The sequence below is a fragment of the Balaenoptera borealis genome (genome assembly GCF_965194805.1).
Source record: "Balaenoptera borealis genome assembly, chromosome: 4".
In the NCBI taxonomy this organism is placed as follows: domain Eukaryota; kingdom Metazoa; phylum Chordata; class Mammalia; order Artiodactyla; family Balaenopteridae; genus Balaenoptera; species Balaenoptera borealis.
Window position 1 is genome coordinate 121,171,848 of NC_138861.1, and position 23,000 is coordinate 121,194,847.

Here is a 23,000-nt window from a genome sequence, read left to right on the forward strand (position 1 = left end):
CAGCCAAAAATAAATAAATAAATATGTCAATTCATTTAAAAAAACAAAAAACAAGTGGTAGAGAAAACAATCATATTCTTAAGTTCAGAAGGATGTGTAATCACTAACTGGGTTGGTTTAAAAAGGTCTCATGGAAGAAGTGGGACTTGTGATGTGCTTAATAGGATTTCGGTAAACAGATTTTGAATTTTTTCTTCTACAAGATTCATTATTACTCATTTTGTTATAACTTTCACTTCACAGACTCACCTTCAAAGGTAAAGGAAAGTTTCAAGAAAGGGAAGGTGTAAACAATTATAAAATTCAGCATTCCCTACAGTAGAAACTCTGAAGCATTACATCCTAGAGACAGCTGAATCCCAGCTTCTCCTGGGCTCTCTCCAGCTGTGGTGGTCCCACAAAATAGCTTCTAAACTCCTCTTTCACCAAGATGGGGAGGAAGAGACATCGTTCATAAGGCAGGTACTATTTCATTGACTACGTAATAGCGCAAAGAATTGCCCATCATTCTCATCATTACCTGATTCAGTGAACATGACTAAATGAGACAAAGTTGTTTCGATACTGCTGTGTATGTTCATGCAAGATCGGTAGCATCATTTTTCTGCTGTCTGTGGAAGTATCTTATAGACTGGATGCTAGAAAACTGCTGAATGTGGAACTGCTTGTCAATGAAGCAGAGAGAGTGTGCTATTTACTCCTCCCTCCCCAGGACACAGAAAAGCAATAATGTTCTACATATATCAAGAGAAGTGTTAAATAGAGCTAGAGAAAGTTAAGACTCATGGAATTGGACAAACGAAAAAAATTAAACCCATGAAGAAGGTAAATATAATGGTGCATGTTCTCCTACAGCACAAAGGTAAATTGGGGCAAGTTAAAGAGAGGTACATGCAACCAGGGAGGTGAAAGCACTGAAAAGTGGTCATTACATTTAGAACATAATAGATGAACCCTCCAGTGCATGGCTTATAAGTGAAAGCAAAACATTCTCTTGGATTATGGGACCTTTTCCTGAATTGGCTCGATACATTCAAAATATAAAGTGTAATTTCAAAACATCTTAAATGAAGTTTGGCAATGTATTTCATAAAATTATTGTCACCATTATAATTACTCTTCAGATTGGAATTTCAGGAAGTCTTCTTTATTTCATTTCCCATTTCCTACAACATCTCACTTTTAATGTCAAATAGAATTTTTTTCAAATCATGCTACTATGACTTTATCATATAAATTTTTGAATATTATGAGTGCATAGAGGATTCAAAGATATTTTTTCAACTATAATGCCAAATCTTTGTCATTATTCCGGTGCAAAATACTTTAAAGTCACTTCTGTGTGAAGAATAAGTATTGATAATTAAATCCAGGAATTCCACCATTTTCCTTTTAGAAATAACTACCAATATGTAAATAAAATAACATTTCTATGCTATTCACATCAGAAGTTGAATTATATATATGCATTATGAATACAAAGATGGATACACATCCCAGGGTGTGTTCATCAGGCAGAGGTGTGTGAAATGAAACATGTGAGAATCAGATAACTATGTAAATTAATATTGTTTAAGTCATTGTGTATAACAGCCATGGTTGTGTTTTATAACCTCAAAAGACAGAGATAAATGAAAAGCAACAAGACATTATAATCACTATTCCATATTGAAGTCAAAACCCTTAAAAATGTTTTTAAACACTTCATGTTAATGGTTCATTAATGTATTGCCAATTTTATTGATTGACTTCTGTGTGCCAGGCACTACAACGAGAAAAATTATTAAATTTTGCAAAATAGTTAATCCTATAACTAATGAACATTGACTTTCATTAGATGTAGTAGAAAGAGCATTGGACTGGGTGTCTAAATGTGGCTCTGCCTTCACCTGGCTTAATGACCTTTGAAAGGTTACTTAGCCTCACCCTGGGTTTTAATATTCTTAATATTCTATAAACTAGATCATACCTAAATTGCAATGCAGCTCGAAATTCCCATGTTCTTATGAAAGATAAATTTATCTTTATTTTTAAGTAAGTTATGGTTAAATAAAATTTTAAGATGAATTAGAAAAACTGGTTAGGCTGTGATGCTAATGAAATCATGCTAATTTCCATAATTCCCATTTTGACCTAAGTTCTAAAACAGACTCATACTAAGTCCTACTGACCAGCCTTGCAGAAAAATGCTGTGATTCAGGGGTAAGGCATGGGTGTGACAGATAAGTGACAATCCAACTAAAAGCACACACCCTGCTGATGATAGCACCATAGTTTCACCTTTGTAGACCAAAGAACAACAGCAAGATTCACGGATTTAGGCTGATTTTCCATTACAGAAACTAATAGGAGTTTTCAGGAACTTGGTGAAAGTCAGAAGGTAAAAGTGGAATCAGGACAATTGCCCTTTTGGTGGTGGCCTGAAAAGGCACTGACAGTTCAAGAATGGTGATAAATAGAGGCTAAAGGAACTGGGAGAAAGGACTTTTCCTGCTCAAAGACAGAAGGTGTGCTCCTTACGTCCTGAGCTGCAGATCCTGCAGCCATTTTTAGGAGCAAACAAGGCAAGGTACTGTGTATGATTCAAAGCCAATTTTCGTTTAGATCCTCAAACAAGAGATATTTATTTTGTGCCTACTATGTGCCTGGCACAATTCTAGCAATAGGGATACAAGAAAAAGTTCCTACCCTGTGGAGCTTATATTCTAGTTGGCAAGACAAACAATACACATTAATGAAAAACTAAGTGAAATAACTTAGTGGAGAGAGGGCTATGAGAACTATGACGTAATGTAATGGGATAGACAGCGTGAAAGAAGAGGGAGAAGGGCAGTGATAATGAAGCTAAGGTAGTCAGCGAGGCCCTGCCTGAGAAAAAGGCATTTGAGATGAGGCATGAATTGTGAGAAGGAGGCAGCCGTACAAAGGTGTTGGGGAGACGTGTTTTAAGTAAGGAAATAGCCCCAAAATGGGACTCCGGAGCGTTTAAGGAACAGAAAGTTCTTGAAAAATGGAGCCTGAGGGATAAAAAGAAAAGATATCTTGGAGGTACTTGCAGGCCGTAGAAAAGTGTCTCAATGTTGTTTCAATTGCATTGGGAAGCCATTGAAAGTTGTAAGCAGGTAAATAATATGACTTATGTTTTTAAAAGATTACTATGTCTCGGTGTAAATCATATAGTTTGGGAATGAGAAAGGGAAAAGTAAACTTTATATAAAAATTCATAAAGCTTTTCTTTAAGAAAAAAATCTGATTTTAAAACGTGAAACATTTGCTTTATCTACATATGTGACTGAATGTCAAGATGCCTTTAATAAAGGCTTAATAAGGTATATTTGTTATTTGTCTGTCTTGTAATCCATGTTGTAAAACACAGTCTCCAAGGGGAGGAATAATGTTTAATAATGTCCGAAAGAGGGCCTCAGGATGGGCAGGGTGGGTGAGATGTGGGAAAGAAGATTGGAAGGAAGTGGATAATACATGGAGTGGAAATCTCAGCACAAACAGGAGGTCAGCAATCAAAAACGTGATTTATGGAAAAGTGCAAAAAGGGGAACCCACATAATTTAACTTATCCTAATAAACTGGAAATATGAAATGATGACAGGAAATGGATTTGTACTTTCTAGAGACAGTATAAACATCTTTTCTTAGTTTATTTAACTTAATGGATCAAGATTTAGGAGGACAATTATTACAGTACATGGAAGTAACAGATGCAGATAAATATCTAGATTTTTCCATGAAAGGCTTGACCCAGTATAACAATATGTATATGCGTGTTTTTTTCCTAAATACTAAATAACATATCTTCAGGAAAATACTCTACACAAAGAAAATAAGAACAATAACACAAAACTGCAAAAGAAATTTCCCATAATTTTATATATCACCAAAGAAAATCACTGCTTTTAACACTTTGATTTATGCTTTCCAGTCTTTTTCTATGTATATATATTTTACAACAGGAGTTTCATATTGTATATATCACTTTGTTGTCTGCTTTTATCATTTAATGTAAGGCCACATATATTACATTTTGTGCATTTTCTTTTTTTCTACCATAAACCTATATTAGATTCTAATTAAAACAGTTATATGTGGTATCATAATCAAAACTGGTTAATATTTTAGAGAGAAAATCTGAGAAAATGCTGTTATATAAACAGTTCAATTTTAAATTTATAATTAAAACAGGAAATTAGTTTCTCTTTCAACTTAAATTTTATCTGATTATCACTTAACCACTCACTCTACCTGTATAATATCTTCTATGAATTTGGCACCATGCAATGCAGTGTGCATGTTGGGAAGGGGACTCTCTCAGTGTCCTGACAGGCCTGACGACCAGAAAAATAAGTAGGTCTTATGTGTTGGCTCTTGTAGTACATTTTTACTTAAAAACAATATTATAAATATGATTTGTTGCTTAGGCTAGCTGCAAAGACCTAGATAGTCCATAATGTACCTAAAATAAAAAATTATTCATGGAGAAGTCTGGACTAGCCCATAAATAGTACTAAATTCCTTCTATTAGATTTGGAGATAGCATGGTATGGCTAGTAGCAGCTGAGACCCATAATAACTAACTCATAGCATTGTTGGATGCATTAAAAAGACAGCAAATAAAAGACATCTGGTACCAAGTATGTACCATGAAGGTTGGTTCTTTTTCATTCCATTTCCTTCTTCTTTCCTTCCACCTGAATGCAATTACCTTTACTTACATTTGTTTCTATGGTATTCTGAAGTGCCAATAAACTGACCTTTGGAAAACAAAATAGGGAGTTGCCGTACCTAAGCCATCCCTAGAAGCAGTGTGGAACCTAGAAGAAAAACTAAGTGAAATAAAGAGTAAATCACTTTATGTGCATTCCCCTCACAGTACAAGTCTGTTCAGGAAAAATCAAGTTAAAATAAATATTTAGAGCAGTGGTGATGGAAATAAGTATAAACTATGAGCATGTAGGTGAATAATTTTTATACATGAAATTATTGAGAGAGAAGAATTGAAGAGAGAAGGCACTTTGCCTTGGATACGGCCTTAGGACTCGATAAAAATAATAGCAAATGGCACAGCATTTTTCTTCTACATATGACCTTCTTCTCCTTCTGAGTCACTGCAGCGTACTAGCAAATTCATCCTAAGATGAGGGGAGGCCAGCATGGGGCAGTCATGGCTAGCTGACCACCAAAGACACATGCTCCTCCCTTGAAGGCTAGAGTTGTTGTTGCTGCCTGCCTGTCCCAGCCCCTTTGCTTTTATGAACAGTTGTGTGACTAGTTCTGGCCAATGGTTGTGAGTGAAAGTAACTTCCAGGCTAAGGTGATTAAAAATCCAGTATGAGATCCTCTTGTTCTCTTCTCTTCCTGTGGCAACGCTGGAGCTATATATTGAAGAGGGCAACACCACAAGATGGAAGGAGCCTAAATTCCTGACTTGGAGGAGTGCTATCTAGGAGAGCTCACTAACAAAAATATCCACTTTGGATATGGTCTGTGTGAGAAATAAATAACATACTGGTACTGCTTGTTTGGGCAGTTAGACTACATTTACTAATACACAGAATAATTGGCCATTTGAGGATTGGACTAAAAATAAATGACGAATGACATCTAGTGTGTTTACAGGAAGTAAAGAGGATTGACCATTTTGGTCCATCTGGATCAGTGAACGTTTGTTTACTTGAGAAGAGAGGTAAGCTGGGTCCTGAGAATGATTAAAAAGAGAAGAGGAGGGAAAAAGGGAAACCCAGGCAGAAGCACCAGCACAAGCAAATGCATCATGATAGCAATGGGTAACGTATGTCTGCAAGATAATCAATAGACCAGTTTGGCTTGGGGTAAATTTGAAAAAGGATTCTGAGATGTCAGGAACTTTCTGGAGTAAAGGGAATTGGGGCTTTGAATACCATGTCATGAACTTGATCCTGTCGGTGAAGGGGACTCATTGAAAATTTTACCATAGTGCTATGGAGATGATTTTAGGAAGGTGTGAGGAGACAGGAAATAGGAGAGCCAAAAAAAAAAAAAAAAAAAAAACCACCACCACCACCAAAAATAAAAAAACAGAACAAAAAACCTTAAGTTAAGATGCTGGGAGGATGGAGGCAGCAGGTAGAAAATAGTAGGTAGCACAAACTCTCTGCTCTTCTCAGATTTGTCCTTCTCCTCTCCACAGATAAGATCTATTCAGGCCGTGCTTGTGCTCCTTGCTATGTGGCGGCAGTCTTTATTGTCTAGCCAACAGCCATTTTTCCGTTCTTATTTGCCAACAAATATCCTGAGTTTGCGCCAGCAATGTGTGCTGTTCTAGAGATAAATTGATGTTGTTTCAAGTCTGTCATTTCTATCACATACCTCTCCACCAGGTGAAATTACAGAAGGGCCAGGTGAGTCAGGACTCCTTAATGAAATGTCAGGGGAAGCCTGCTGAGGACCGCTGGGAAATTATTTTCTTCACTGATAAAAGGACGGAACTCTTAAGGGAAAGAAACTTACTCTTCCTTCCACCCTCCATATCTTGCTTTTGAAAGTGATTGTCATAGCTGTAACTGTGACAACCAGCTTGGGATCCCATAATAAAGGTGATGGAATGAATAGATAGTCACATATTAGTTTCCTGATGACATTAGAGAGCTGCCAAACCATGATGCTACTCCCTACCTCCAGACTTCTTGTTATGGGAGGTCATTAGACATCTTTATAGATTAAGCCATAGTTAGCTAAGTTTTCTTTACTTGGAACTAAAAGCATCCCTGACTTATACACTCCAAAATAAATTATTTCTCCAAAGACATCTGAAATTTTCATATGCTCCAACTCATGGTAGGCTATACCTGATGATTTCACACTTGGAGATGTGTCCGAATCCTGAGTAGAGATTTTAAGCAATCAAGCTAACCCTTGCAATATATGCATATAAATATCTTAGCCACAGATGCAAAAGATATCAGATAAACCAAGAATAAAAGTCACCTGAAAACCCTTTAAAAGCTAATGAGAATCAAGACATCAAAGGAAAGTGTCTAAATGTAGAAGTTAAATAATTCACCAGATTACCATCAATGACAAGAACAGAAGTAAATGAGGCAATGCATTCAGAAGATAGAAGGGAATTGCTACATCCACAAGAAACAGTATTATTATAGTTATTTATAATTATCCAGTTATGTTTATAGTTATCCAGTATTATTTTGCCCTGGATTTGCAACATCACTGACCAAAAAAAGCATCTAGAATTAAAACTTCCAAATCAAAAGTAAATATAAACTTCCCCCCAGATATAAACTTAATAAATGATTCAGATAAATTCAGTGGGAGTCATGATTTTTTTTTTTTTTTTTTTGGCCATGCCACGCAGCTTGCAGGATCTTAGTTCCCCGATCAGGATCCAACCTGGACCCACAGCAGTGAAAGCACTGAGTCCTAACCACTGGACCGCCAGGGAATTACCAGGAGTCATAATGTTTATATAGAAACACATACACCCTATTCACTGAAGAAATAATTTATGGACCCTCTTAACAAATATTCCATGGTGAAGGCAACTGGAAAATAAATGTGTAAAAATCCTTTAAAACCTTGAGTAAGAGCTATATATGCCCCCGAAGAACAAAAACAGAGTTCTGAAGTGTATCTCTAGAAAATCAGAAGTGAATGAAGGAAGAGAGTATGCCATTGTCCCAAAAGCCAATATTCCTTCTTATTCCAACACTCTTTCTACTTGAGAAAAACTCTTCTACTCTGAGACTGTTTTCATTTGTGTTCTTAGTTAGTGCTTTTCCATCAGTTGAAATATATGGCACATTGTGGTTCTCAATATATGTTTGTTGAATGAATACCTAAAGACAGTTGTATTAATTTCCTGTGGCTTCTGTAACAAATTACCAAAAGCTTGTGGCTTAAAATAGCAGAAATTTACTCTCTCACATTTTTGAAAGCCAGAAATCCAAAATCTGCATCACTGGGCCAAAATCACGGTGTCAGCATGGCGACTCTTCCTCCAGAAGCTATAGGGAAGAATTTGGTCTTTGTCTCTTACAAAAGCTTCTAGTAGCTGCCAGCATTCTTTAGTTTGGGCTGCATCACTACAATCTTCAAGACCAGCATCTTCAAATCTTTCTCTGCTCTATCTTCACATCACCTGTGTGTCTGTGCATAAAATCTCTCTCTGCCTCCCTTTTATAAGAACATGTGAGATTGCATTTAAAACCCACCCTGATACCTGATAATCCCAAAATAATCCCCCCATCTCAAGATTCTTTAATCACATCGACAAAGACCTTTTTTTTTTTAAACCATGTACAGTAACATTCACAGGTTCCAGGGATTAGAATGTGGATATGTTTTAGGGGGACAATTTTTCAGCTTAAGGCACAAGCATACAAAGAAAGTAATAAACAAAAAACAGAATATATGCCAAGAAAAGAGAGCTCCAACAGAGAAACATTCCCGTTGCTCATATGGATGTCTTGGATCATCTTAATGCAGCTAAAATCTTTACTTCTAAAAAACCAAAAATTAAAGACAACTTTATTTATTAAAATTAATGTGGTACCTAGAGGGGTGGGATAGGGAGGGTGGGAGAGAGATGCAAGAGGGAGGGGATATGGGGATATATGTATACCTATAGCTGATTCACTTTGTTATACAGCAGCAACTAACAAAACATTTTAAAGCAATTATACTCCAATAAAGATGTTAAAAAAATTAATGTGGTAATAAAGAAATTTTCAAACCAAACAGTCAGTGCTAATAAATAAAAATTGGAAAATTACAGGCCTTTCTTCTGAAAGAAATAATATTACTTAAGATGAAGAATGGGTCTATTAGAATTTTTGTGGGGAACGAGATCCAAAATCACCATTACTAGTATAATTCACTTGGATTCTTTACGGGATAAAAGAACATTGGTTGAGATATTTTCTCTACAGAAACATTATTTTTGCAGACTTCTGCAGATAGGAGAGGAGAGAGAAGAAAATATTGCCAAGAATTTTGACAATACAAAAGGCTGAACGGAAATGTTGAATGAATTAAGCATTTCAGGAAGTTTTAAAACTCAGAATATAGAGCTATTATTTAGTGCACTGAGAAAATTGATAAATTTTGAAATTCTTAGAACAGAAATCTAGACTATATTATCACTATTATTTTTCTTCTGCTGTTTCTATGTCCTGCCACTGTCTCCCAACGTATTATTGCACATTAGGGAACCCAATATAAAAACAGTTTAAAATTATAGAAATAATAAAAATCTTTCATTTTATTTTCTTTGCTTTTCTGAATATTTTCAAAACTTCTATTGATACATTCTAAGAACAAAGCAGGGGTTTACACACATGTCTTTAAGAGTATTTATTAACATTTCTTTTAATGTCCATATTTTAAAGTTTATCCTAGAATTCCTTATCCAGTAAATATTTGTTGAAAAGTAAATATTTATTGAGTTAATATATATTTGTTGAGTGGTTCAAAGAATGAATATTTGCTGAATGACTGAAAGGCAAATGAATGAATAGTGGCCCACAGACACTTTTTCAGAGGTAGGTAGAGTACACCAATTCTCCCTAGAGCGATCCAAATGAGAAACAGGAATGTGATTCTTGCTTGTGACTTACGAAACCCTGGTGCCCACAGACTATGTAGGTGGGGAATATCATGAGCACAGTCTGTGTGTGTCCAGAAAACCCTACAGAAGGATTATCAAATCAGTCTGGAAACAATAAAAATAGAGAAGGCATAAATATATTGTTTCATTTATTTTTATTTTTTATTGATTATGTTTGAATGTATTTTGGAAGTTTATTCTCATCAGTTTCTCTGAAAATTTTTCTTCCCCTCCTCTTCCGTACCTCTTGACCCTCTTTCTCACGCTTCTCTTCCTTGTCTTCCCTACTGTGTAGTTCCTCTTATTGTGCTATCATTGGACAAATTCATTATTATCAACCAACAAAAGTTAGATTGTGGCCTGATGAACACTTTCTGCCTGACATCTGCAGCTATTTTCAGCTCCTGGAAAAAGTCAGTAGAGATCACTTAGTCTTAAGACCAACTGAAAGTTTTAAAACAGTTGCTGAGACCAAACAAAAGATAACGAATAGAAAATAAAATAAAATTGACCAGGATCACAATGAACATTGCCAATATGGATTTAGAATGCATGGTCGGCCAAGTCAAATGCAATGGCACTCTCCTTTTCTAATTCCAACTAAACCTTTAAAGTTTGGAAATACTTGGATTGACCTTGGGGTTTATAGAATTGACATGGTTGATAACTGAGACCCTGTGGCAAGATGGAAAGAAACTGGTTCTGATTCTCCCTGTTCCTTATATAATATAGCCCAATTTGCAGATTCTGCTTCTTCCATTGTGACTCTAGCTTGCCATTTTTGTTTTTTTTCCTGAACCATTCAGCTATGATCAACTAATAGGAGTGAAGAGCCAGTCAAATAATCACATTGTGGTGTTAACTATTGACAACATTTCTGGAGATGCTCCTAGTTCTTTGGTGAGCCAATAGCACCCCGTGTACATAGACGGGTATGTGTAATTCCTGAGACTTAACAGAAGAGCTTTAAACTGAAGCTCCAAGTGAAAAAGGGAGGTATATGCTGTGTGTTCAGTATTATGGTGGGTCTCCTGCATAAATCTACCTGCTGTGGGAAGGAATTAGCCTGGAAGTTCCTTATCTTCTCAAGATCAGGAATGATTTTCAAGTCCTCACCTCCAGGGAACTTCTTTCTAGTCATTATTGGAATTTGAACTGAATTTATTTTATCTCAACATTTCTGGCATATTATGCCTACTAACCGTTCCCATTCTGGATTCTTGGTGTTCTTTTTCCTCCTTTTTATTTATCCATTCATTTGGTTATTCAAAAAGCAATCAATGAACATTTATTGAGTGTCATATATGGGAGAGATACTGGATTTGTACTTGGGGTACAAGATGGTAATACACATTGTCAAAAGCTATGGGGGAGTGTGGTCTATGATCTACAGTGAATGGCCATGCATTCACACCTCTGGCTTGAACCTAAATGGAAACTGACCAGAGGTAGCCTTTTCAAAGTAGTTATATGTAATGTAGATTTTTCAACATAAGATTAATCAATATAAACTGTTTAATCTAGGTGAGTGCCTATGATGGTTCGTTGGTCTCATTATAGGAGTAGATTCTCTGTGTGTGGTGTGTGTGTGTGTGTGTGTGTGTGTGTGTGTCCTGCCAGTGGCTGCCTTGACCTTCACTGTGGATTGGATCTGGAACAAGGGCTTTCAAGATCAAGAGCCTCCTGCCACAGACTCAGTGTTCCAGTGTCAGGGAGAAGGACAGCAAGTACTGCTGCAATGAAGTGCAGCGTTACCAACTATGAAAGCTGGGGCTTTATATTTAGTAAATCCTAGTATGGCGACCCTAAATGTGTTTAGCGCACAGCCTGGCTCTGCTACTCCCACTTGTCTGGCTGGACGTTTTACCTCTATCACCTCAGGCAACCCTAATATGCTGACATGGATAAGATGTGATGCCCTTCACTGGATATAGGCAGCTCTTTTAGGTTGGTACTAATAAAACGTTGTGGTTGGGCCTTAGACTAAAAATGTATGCACGTGTTCACACACACACACACACACACACAAAGTACATGGATTTAAGGTATTTTATTTCTGCCAGCAAAAAATTGCATTTATCTATAAATAATGAACCCCTTATGGTGGAATTTCAGGCAAAACAGGAGAGATATTTGATAACAGGTGGCCATTCTCAAACCCCCTTAAGTGCACCTTATTCCAAGGGTCAATTATCTTCTCTGTTCAGTTTAGTGTAAACATGGGACCTGGTGATAAGACTGCTGTCTTTCTAGACAAAATTGAGCTTAAGAGTTTTATATATGTTTGCCTTAGCTGAGATTTTTAAAAAATGCTTCCAGTTTAACATAATTTTATGTACATTCTTCAAAATCCTTTTCTTTTTCATTTTTTTCAGTCATAATGCTGGGATAAATTTGATCCACACTTTCCTTTTAATTTATGGAGAACACATTAAAATGTTTGACCCGTGAAACATTTAGTGAAACATCAGATGATATTTCTGATAAAAAAGGGATTTCAAGGCTAAAATTTATAAAGTTGACTTACCAAAATTAAACATACTATAATTAAAGTTTAGAATTACTTCAGAATGTGAAATTAATAAATAACAAGATGAACCTATGATTTAGAAAAATATACCTCTCTTGCCTTTAACTTTATTTCTCTTACTACTATTTTATGAGAAAACAATAGAATTGCGTAGAGCAAAGTTGACCCTCTCATTTTTAAAATCTTCTCTTTTTATCCGTGTGTTTAATTTATAATTTGGAACAGTTTAAAGTAGCATTTTTCAGAGTGTGGGAACACAAGACCCTCAAAAGGTACCTCACCAAACAAACTCTCTCATCAACTAAATATAGAAATCACGCAATAGTATATCCTATCTGGGAGATTCACAGTGTGATGGTAGTGCCATCTGGAAGCTCTGAAAGAATGGAAGGTAGTGAAAGAATATTCTTAACTCTATCTACCGCAGCACTGCCTGCTTTGCAATTATATCTATTAATATTATCCATAGATTGCACTTTGGGAAATATTGACCAAGTTTTTCATAGTTACTTAACCCTTAAACATTTTTCCTCTTCAGAGAACAGAGGCAGTATAGTTAAATATTTGGATTTTGGACTCAGATAACCTGAGTTCAAGCTCCAATTCTGTGACCTTGAGCAAATGACTTACCTCTTTGAATGTCAGTCCTTCCACCTCTAAAATGGGCATCATAATAGTATCAGTCTCATAGAGTTGCTGGTAAGTCTTAAATGATAACTTCTATGAAGTACCTAGCATAGTGCCTGGCATATAGAAAGCTCTCAAATTTTTTATATTTATGATTGTACTGCTACTATTAGAGATGGCTTGGATGTATACATCTTAGCTACTCATAAACATGGAAGTCATTATTGTGATTTCTATCATCTTGAGCTTTTCATTCAGAGGCAGTAGGTTTGGGCAGGTAACAGATCTTTCAACAGCCAACTTTGCACCTGGAATCTCCTCCAAATGTCATCTACCAGACTCTAGGCTAAAGAATTCAATCTCACTTAGGCAAGATTATCTAACAGAGTTTAGTTATTTAACCTAACAAGTTAACCAAGTTTATCTTCCTTGTCCTTCTGTCCTTCCAACCCATTACTTTTCTCTCTTATCTTCTTATGCTTTTCAGCTCCAGTACTGCTTTGACTAATTTATATTTCCTTTTCTCTTTCATCCAGCATCAACTGAACTGATTTAGGGTGACCTGGCCATGTTTTACTAATCCACCAATTCAACAAATATTTACTCAGTACCTAAGTGGTCCTTGAATTTATGCATCACTCTGTGCATGGAACTCCAGGACCTGACTTTGGCAAAAGGCAGAATCTGAATGTTTACATAAGATGAGGAAAAAGAATGAAAAGAAAACACAGCTACCTAAAAAATAGCTGAGATGCAAGAAGCCCTTTGGTTAGGAGAGAGAGACTGTGCACACAACAGGAAGAAGCCACAGACTCAGTGGCAAAGGGTGAGTTTTTCCATCACAAGCACACCTCTTTCCCAAACGCTCTCTCCTCGAAAGCTGCTGACAGAGCTTTGGCAAAGGATCCTCCTCCCGCTGGCTGATAAGCTAAGCCCTGTTTTATATTTAACTCACTCCAGTAGGAGGGGTGGAGTGGGGGATGCGTTGTTTGTAAGAGGAGCCGTGACAATATTCTCGTCAGTCCTCTTCCTCCAGCTCAGCTCCTCTTCTGGAGTCCTTACCCCACCCCCTTGTTTCCACATTCATCCTTGAGTGTCTAGTGGGAACGTGAAGGGAGAGGAAAAGACTCAAGCAGCCAGAGAGAGAGAGGTGTGGGAAAGGCGAAAGCAGGCTGCCAAACCAGGGAATTCCTTCCAATTGAAAAAGGAAGACTGCTGACGTTAGTCAGTTAAATTTAACAATCTTTCATGTGTAACATTTGACTTTGGAAACAAAAATGATCTTGGAGGAGGGAGAAGGCTCTAAGAGATATTGCATTAAAAGGAAACATGTGGCCATTATCTGTGCGGTGGTGGTGGGTGTCGGATTAATAGTAGGACTTTCTGTGGGCTTGACCAGATCGTGTGACTCTACCGACGGAGGACAGGGCACAACCCAGGCTCCTTCCCACAGGCCTCCCACTTTGAGCCCTCCACAGGACCAGGGGGTCTGCCCTGCCAGTGAAGATGAAAGTGGAGGCTGGAAAAATTTCAGGCTGCCGGACTTCATCAACCCAGTGCACTACGACCTGGAGGTGAAGCCCATGTTGGAGGAGGACACGTACACGGGCAGCGTGAACATCTCCATCAACGTGAGCTCACCCACCCGGAACCTGTGGCTGCACCTCCGGGAGACGAGGATCACCCAGCTTCCGGTGCTGAGGAAGCCTTCTGGGGAGCAGGTGAAAGTCAGGCGGTGCTTCGAATACAAAAAGCAGGAGTATGTGGTGGTGGAGACAGAAGAAGAGCTTGCACCCAATGGTGGCAAGGGTCTCTACCACTTGACCATGGAGTTCGCCGGCCAGCTGAACGGCTCGCTCGTGGGGTTTTATAGAACAACATACGTGGAGAAAGGACAAATCAAGTAAATTTTTTTTTTTTGCTTTATTTCTCCAAAGCTATATACTTGCTTTCCATTTCTTCTCCTTCCTTTTCACTTTCCACCTTTCAATTATATTGATGGTCTGATCTTTATCTAAAGTTGGTTTCATTTCTGCCTGTTCATCTGGGAAGCAAAAATTCTTGCCATTTTATATTTTCAAAGCCTATCACAAAATTTGAAAGTATTGAATGAGCTGCATGGAGTCTAAAAAATCAGTGTAAGTCCTTTATTTCATCAGGAAAAATCATAATATACTGCATTCTATCCTTAATATTTACATAAACTACCTCAAACTTTAAAAATACATGTGTCTGGTAAATTTCACTGGTGATATTCTTGGGCTATATGGCAATGATTTTAAAGTGAACTTTTAAAATGATATCACACTAAATTTAAGTGAAAATCAGTAAATATCAATTATAATTTTGTCTGTTTTATTGGAGAAGAAACATTGAAAGAGTATGTAAAATCCACGCAATTGTCTTTGTGTTTTCATTTAGGAAGGAAGGTAGGACTATGTCTTTTTAATCTCATATGGCCAGAACCATGTTTTACAGATAAGCTTTCAATACTCATTGAGTCCATACATTAGTGGTAGCACATGGATAAATCTTCAGGCTTATTATCTATCATGCAGTATGCAGTGGTTATGCTAAGCCTTTTGTGACATAAAAGATATATTAAGCAATTAAGAACATAAATATATCCCCCCCACACAGCCCTCCTAGTATACATGTATATATACTTGCATTCCCTGAGTCTAGCCAAATGGTCTTGCCTTGTCGCTCAATCAGAGGCTATTACTAGAGCTTTGTCAAAGGCATAAACTCTCTCAATGAACTCAAAAAACCTTCACTCTGTGGGTGTGGTCCTTGCATCAGAGAGGAAGGCTACACCTGAGGTACCACTGAACTTGAAACTGCTTTGACCTTTGCCTACTTAGATTCTGAACAAGTAAATGATTAAGAAACCTTATGTCACTGTTCAGAGTGAGACTGAGGCCAGCCCTCTGAATATTCCTTTCCTATGTTGTTTTAAGCATTTTATAGAGCAAGGCAAATCTTTTGGTCAAAATTCTTCCTATTGTTTGTCAGAGAGACCCAGGGATTAAAATAAAATATTATACATTCTTATCTCACTGTGCAGTACAGCAATAAACTGAGTAGAAATGATAGTCTGAAAAAATATTTGGAGGGATCATGTTCATATAGATACTGTATCTTAATATTACTTGCAAAAAACAAGCTTCTTTATTGTTTACACATTCTTTCTGTTTATAAAAATTACAAATGTTGAAAGCATAGAAAATTATAAAAAGGAAAAAAAGAACCTATAAATAATTTCACCACCCAGTGGTTAGCCCTGTTAAAACGCTAATGTATATTCTAATTGTTTTTAGGTAATCAAAATTGTAATTATATTATGTCTACATATCTCTCTGTCCATATACCTTTTAACTGAATATATTGTAAGCATTTCCCTTTGTTAAATATTTTCAAGAATCTGATTTTAAAGACTGTGTAATATTCTACTGCATGAATGCAGTTATTTTTTTAAAACCAATTCCCTAATGTTGGACATTCAAGTAGCTTCCAGTATTTTATTACTATAAACAAGTCAGAAAGAACATAGTTGTAAGTACCTCTGTAAGTGTGTATCTGTTTATTTTCTCATGTTAGGATATAGTCCGAAAAATAGAATTGCTGGGTCAAAGGGTACAAATATGTCAAGAAACATGTAACATTTATTTTGTTTAATTATTTCATAAATAAGACACATTCACTACAGAAAACTTGACAAACAGAAAATTATAAGAAATAAAATCCATCTATAAGTCCATCATTCAAGCATAGTCATTGTTAGCATTTAGGCAGACATTCTTCTAGTTATTTTTTCTGGATACAGATAAACATGGCATTATTATGCTGTATATAGTATTGCGTAACATGTTTTTAAAATATGTCAACACTTTAACATGTAATTTGGTATTCTTCCACAAATGACTTAATGGATATATGATAGCCCATTTTATCAATATAATGTAATTCATTCAACTTTCCCATTAGATTTGGGCACTTAAACTGCTTCTACTTTTTTAACCTATAAACACCTATAAAATGTAATGAACAGCCTTATAAAAAACTATGAATAGTATTTTCTAATATTTCTATAGGAAATTTCTTAGGAAATTGGCTCAAACTACACATGTACAAGTGCATGCATGTGTGTGTATATATACACACATCTACACATATATAACACATGTGCATGCACGTATGTATATGTGTGTGTCTCCAAACTGACTTTCAAAAATATGTCCCAAATTACATTTCCACAAACAATGAATGAAAGAACTTATTTCTCTGAGCCTTACTAACAATAAGATGATTTTTTTAAGTGTTTGCAATTTGGTAAAGGAATAATACTCTAAAGAATATCTACCTTCAAGAGATTCTAAAAATCTGTTAGTGTAAAGTGAAAACAAGTCAAAACTTTTAAATGATTATTGCTAAGAGTTTAAAACTGCTTTTTGGGTTGTGAAAACAACAGAAATTGCATCTGAGTAAAGCCATCAAAATACTTTATAAAATTCTATACACTACAGGAAGGCCAAAAAATATGGAACACAGTTCCATTAATAAGTTTCTGTTATGTATTTTATAAGTACAAAAAATTACTATATGCTAAAATATATATTATTCATTCTAACTCTTTGGATTATTTTACTGTATGAGTTAGTTTTATGATAAGATATATACTTGAGAGAGGACATTCTGAAACTTAACTGTCTTAGTTGTTAAAATACTCAGAAATACTAAATGACGCAAGGTTGGGGAGGAAGGCTGGTGCTCAGTTAGGCTCCCATGGAGGACTGGTGTCACCAGGTTTGTCTGTTTTCATTGGTAGCAGTTGAGGCTCTCACATTACACAGGATGCAGCCAGTTTTGCACTGCACACATGGTTTTGGAATGGTTCTGGAACATACTCAATAACCTCATTTAGGCTCAATGGAATACTTTTTGTTTTTCTTATTATGAAATATTTCAAGCATATGAGAAAAGTGCATTGTTTTCTTTCAAGCCTGTGAATAACATTTTGACAATGCAGGCCTCTAGTGGGTCTCATCTACAGAGTGCAGAGGAGGGCCACAAGAGTGAGTTCAGGGGGAACAGCACCATCCTTTCATATTATAGAGTGAACTTTGTAATATTTGATGCTCACACAATTTCAAATGCCATCAGAGTAATGCATTTTATGTATACCATCAAGATTATACTTTCCAACCCTTCTGCCTTATTGTAAAATTAACTCCAGGATTGAGTATATGCGATATGGGATATGACCGTCGCAACCACAATGCAAATAAACATTAGTGCACTCAATAGTAACCAAAATTACTTGATTTCTGTAAATACAACCAACACTTGAACTTCACGGAGAAGAGACAACTATCTGAGCTTCTTTCTCTCAAAATTCAGAGGCAAATGGAGACTTGGAGAAGAAGGTAGAGCCAGTTTAGAGTTCCCTAGCCATAATAACCGTATCATCTCACTGGGGAGAGAGCTATAGTGAGGCTCAGGAGAAGAAAGTTTGGGAAACTTAACAGCCACTTTTCCTACTCTCTGGTCTGTTCCTTCGGGTCTGAGGAAAACCACTTCGAAGGATTGGAACCTTTGGAATGTTTTCCTGCCCACACCACCAAACCACTTCAACACTCTTTCTCAATAGTTATGTAGGATTTCCAGTTGTTCTCTTCTCAGAGTTCCCCTCTACTCACATCTCCAAAGTATGTAACAATATTCTCTTCTCTCCAAGGTTCAGCATTTCCTTCTCTGCATTTGGATTGCTCTTACACAGCATTTCCTAATTATCTGTTCCACAGAGTTCTAGTTGCATGGGATATTAATAGATATTGCCAGAAAAATGCAAGGGAGGAATTCTGTGGCCAAATTTCTTTGGGAAATAATACTAAACACAAAATTATGTTAAAGTTTTTTAAACTTAAAAGTTTTTTAAAATGGTGGGACTTTTCAGAGACTTTTATATGATAATGTTCATTAGGAACCTCTAGAAGCTGCCATAGTATGCAGTTTCTCAACTGCATGAGACTGTGGAATCTTCTGTGGGTCCCTGAGAGTAGGGTCCCTGTGTCTCTCTTGTTCACTACCTAGCACACGGAGAGAACTTAATGATTATTAAATGAATATATAGAAATTTTCATATAGGCTCTCACACTAGTGTCCTCTGGAACATGCTGGGACATGCTGCACCACCACAGCCCCTTTCCCATAGAGGAATCCAATTTCCACCAATGACACCTCCACCTTCCCACTCAGTCCGGATGGAAAACTTCCCTTGGTTCCTTTTCTCCCCATCTTGTCAAAGGCAACAGGAGTCAGTAGAATCTTTTTTTGACTTAGGAATGCAGTCTTCATACTTTAAGGACTGAGAACCATTGGAATTGACAGGAATTGCAACAAGAATTTAAAAGAGGGACAGATGGTTTCCGGTTTGGGTTTTCTGGGTTTTTACAGCATTGCTGGGATTGAAGCTGAATTTTGATGTAATGGTGGGATTTCAATAGGCAGAGGCAAGCAAGAAGGTAAAAGCAGGCAAACAGGAAAGGCACTAGGTCAAAAAAGCATAGTAGGGAGAAGAAATAAGTTTGTAGGAGAGGTTTATATGAAAGGGCTAGATAGAGATAACTCTGGAAAACCCATAGGAAAAAAAAAGTAAGGATAATTAATGACAGGCATTATGCAGGAAAAGTTAACCAATGACTATTTACATGGGGAGGAAAGAACTAAATCTATACATGAGTATATGAGAGAAACTGCAGTTATCCAGGAAAGAGAAGATGATGAAGATCAGGTAGGACAGTGATTTCAGGACAGACAGAAGAGAACATAATGGAGAAAATAGCTTGCAGGTAATGTAGTCAGGATTTGCAGACTGACTGGCTATGGGGAAGAGATGAGTTATAGATCTAGGATGCTCCAGATATCTGATCTGATAGCCCACACCTTTCACTGATATTGAAAATAGAAAAACCAGGTTTAGAAGGGAAGGTCATGAGTTCCGTGGCAGATGTGTTGAATGCCTGTCAGACATCTAGGAAGAGATGTCTAGTAGGCATTTGGATAATTAAATCTGAAGCACAAGGTTAGGGCTTGTGATAAAGATTTAAGAGTTAAGTGGAAACAGAGCAGAAAAGAAATCATTGAGATGGTCATAATTAAGTGCGTGTGTGTGTGCATCTGTGTGCACGTGTGCGTGCATTATATCCTCACGCACAGATATGTATCCTCATTTGTAGTTTTGATCTTGAAATTTCATTGTATGTCAGTTTATTCATTATATTGATATGTCGAGCTATCAGTATGCCCATTATCAATAAAGAACAGCTTCAGCAGGGGTGTCTTGTTTACTTGTTGCAGGATGCGTAGTAATTTCCTTTATTTTGGAAGCAAGGAAACAATAAGAAATTTTACTTGACCTTGAGTATCCTCTACATAGAAAAAATGCATTTGGAAAATAAATTTAAATAATTAATTGGTTCAAACCACCATAAAAATAGGTTGGAGTTTGAATAATCTAGATGGGTTGTCTTGCACTGATCAGCTCCTCTACTGAATTCTGGAACCCTTTACTAGTCTGCAAAGATACTTCATTGCGGCTGCCTCGCCTGCATCAGAAGTCTTTCATTTAAGTTTTTCACCCAGACCTTGTTGTTTATTTTGCTGGCTCAAGATATTAAACTGCTGAACATAGCCTGAGAGTCTTCACTGGAAACAGTACGCCAGATGATTTATGAGGTAATCAAGTAGTTGGTTTGTTTTAAGTTGATTCAGAGTGAACGGTTGGTGCTTGCAATCATCACTTCCTCTCTCTTCAGCTTTCTCTAAGGTCACCTTGATCTGATGCACTCAGAGAAGTCAGAGGAATGCCTTCCCTTTTGTAAATTAACAAGCTACACAGAATTATATTTTTAATGTGCTGGGTCTAGTAAGTGACTTACAACACAGAGAGGCCCCTATGTAAAAATGGTTTACCTCAGCACATTTGCCTGGCATTATAATTACTTAGGACATACCCAAGAGTTACTCCTGAACATACTGTGAGATTAGCTGGGTCTTTTCCATTAATTTGCAAATCAATTCATCTAATTTTAAAAAGAAGTTTTAATCACTGAATAAAACCTCCCCAAAGAAGTTGTGATCTAAAATCGTTTTGTATTGCTATCTCATATACGTTGTTTTCAAATCTGCATATATTTAGAAAACTTCAGTAACTCTGGATGGAATTTAGCATATACAAATAGGGCCTTTTTAAATAATTGAAGTATAGTTGATTTATGATATTAGTTTCAGGTATACCACACAGTGATTCAATATTTTTATAGATTATACTCCATTTAAAGTTACTATAAAATATTGGCTATATTCCCTGTGCTGTACAATATATCCTTGTAGCTTATTTATTTTATACATAGTAGTTTGTACCTCTTAATCCCCTACCACATTTGCCCCTCCCCCCTTCCCTATCCCCACTGGTAACCACTAGTTTGTTCTCTATATCTGTGAGTCTATTTCTGTTTTGTTATATTTGTTTGTTTATTTTTTAGATTCCACATATAAGTGATAACATACAGTATTTGTCTTTCTCTGTCTGACTTATTTCATTAAGCATAATGCCCTTCAGGTCTATGCATATTATTGCAAATGGCAGACTTTCATTCTTTTTTATGGCTGAGTAATATCCATTGTATACATAGATACTACATCCTCTTTATCCATTCATCTGTTGATGGACACTTAGGTTGCTTCCATATCTTGTCTATGAATAAGAGTGCATGTATCTTTTCAAATTAGTGTTTTCATTTTTTTTCAGATAGATACCCAGGACTGGAATTGCTGGGTTATATGGTAGTCCAATTTTTAGTTTTATGAGGAACCTCCATACTGTTTTCCATAGTGACTGTACCAATTTGCATTCCCACCAACAATGTACCAGGGTTCCCTTTTCTCCACATCCTTACCAACATTTATTGTTTGTGTTTTTTGATAATAGCCATTCTGACAGGTGTGAGGCGATATCTCACTGTTTTGATTTACATTTCTCTGATGATTAGTGATGTTGAGCATATTTTTGTGTGCCTGTTCCCCATCTGTATGTCTTCTTTGGAAAATTGTCTATTCAGGTCTTCTGCCATTTTTATTCAGGTTGTTCATTTTTTGGGTATTGAGTTGTATAAGCTGTTTATATATTATGGATATTAACCCCTTACTGGTCATATCATTTGCTAATCTTTTCTCCCATTTAATAGGCTGTCTTTTTGTTTTGTTGATGATTCCCTTTGCTGTGCAAAAGCTTTTAAGTTTAATTAGATCCCATTTGTTTATTTTTTATTTTGTTTCCTTTGCCTTAGGAGACAGATCTAAAAAAACATTGCTACAATTTATGTGAAAGAGTGTTCTGCCTATGTTTTCTTCTAGGGGTTTCATGATTTCTGGTCTTACATTTAGGTCTTTAATTTATTTTGAGTTGATTTTTGTATATGGATGAGAAAATGTTCTAATTTCATTCTTTTACATGTAGCTGTCCAGGTTTCTGAGCACCATTTATTAAAGAAACTGTCTTTTCCCCGTTGTATAGTCTTGCCTCCTTTGTCATAGATTAATTGACTATAAGTGCATGTGTTTATTTCTGGGCTCTCTATTCTGTTCTATTGATCTACGTGTCTGATTTTGTGCCAGTATCATACTGTTTTGGTTACTGTAGCTTTGTAGTATAGTCTGAAGCCAGAGAGTGATATCTCCAGCTTTGTTCTCTTTTCTCAAGATTGCTTTGGCAAATTGGGGTCTTTTGTGGTTCCATATGAATTTCAGGATTATTTGTTCCAGTTCTGTGAGAAACGTCACGAGTATTTTGATACGGATTGCATTAAATCTGTAGATTGCTTTGGGTAGTGTGGACATTTTAACAGTATCAATTCTTCTAATCCATGAACCTAGGATATCTTTCCATTTCTTTGCATCACCTTCAATTTCCTTCATCAATGTCTTATACTTTTCAGAGTATAGGTTTCTCACCTCCTTGGTTAAGTTTATTCCTAGGTATTTTATTCTTTTTGATGTGATTTTAAACAGGATTATTTTCTTGCTTTATCTTTCTTTTGGTTCATTATTAGTGTATAGAAAAGCAACAGATTTCTGTATACTAATCTTGTATCTTGCAAGTTTACTGACTTCATTTATTAGTTCTAACAGTTTTTTAGTGGAGACTTTAGGGTTTTCTATATATAGTAT

At 36.4% G+C, this 23,000-nt stretch overlaps 2 protein-coding genes across 2 annotated transcripts in view; one reads left to right on the plus strand and one right to left on the minus strand.

Annotated features, from left to right (window-relative positions):
* Positions 1-23,000, minus strand: part of PITX2 (paired like homeodomain 2) — a 274,777-nt gene that overhangs the window by 95,147 nt on the left and 156,630 nt on the right. The window lies entirely within an intron of this gene.
* Positions 13,615-23,000, plus strand: part of ENPEP (glutamyl aminopeptidase) — a 104,955-nt gene continuing 95,569 nt past the window's right edge. Inside the window, exon 1 of the mRNA XM_082389200.1 lies at positions 13,615-14,673. Within this exon, the coding sequence (XP_082245326.1) occupies positions 14,048-14,673 (626 nt within the window). The 5' untranslated portion in view covers positions 13,615-14,047. The remainder of the gene's footprint in view (positions 14,674-23,000) is intronic.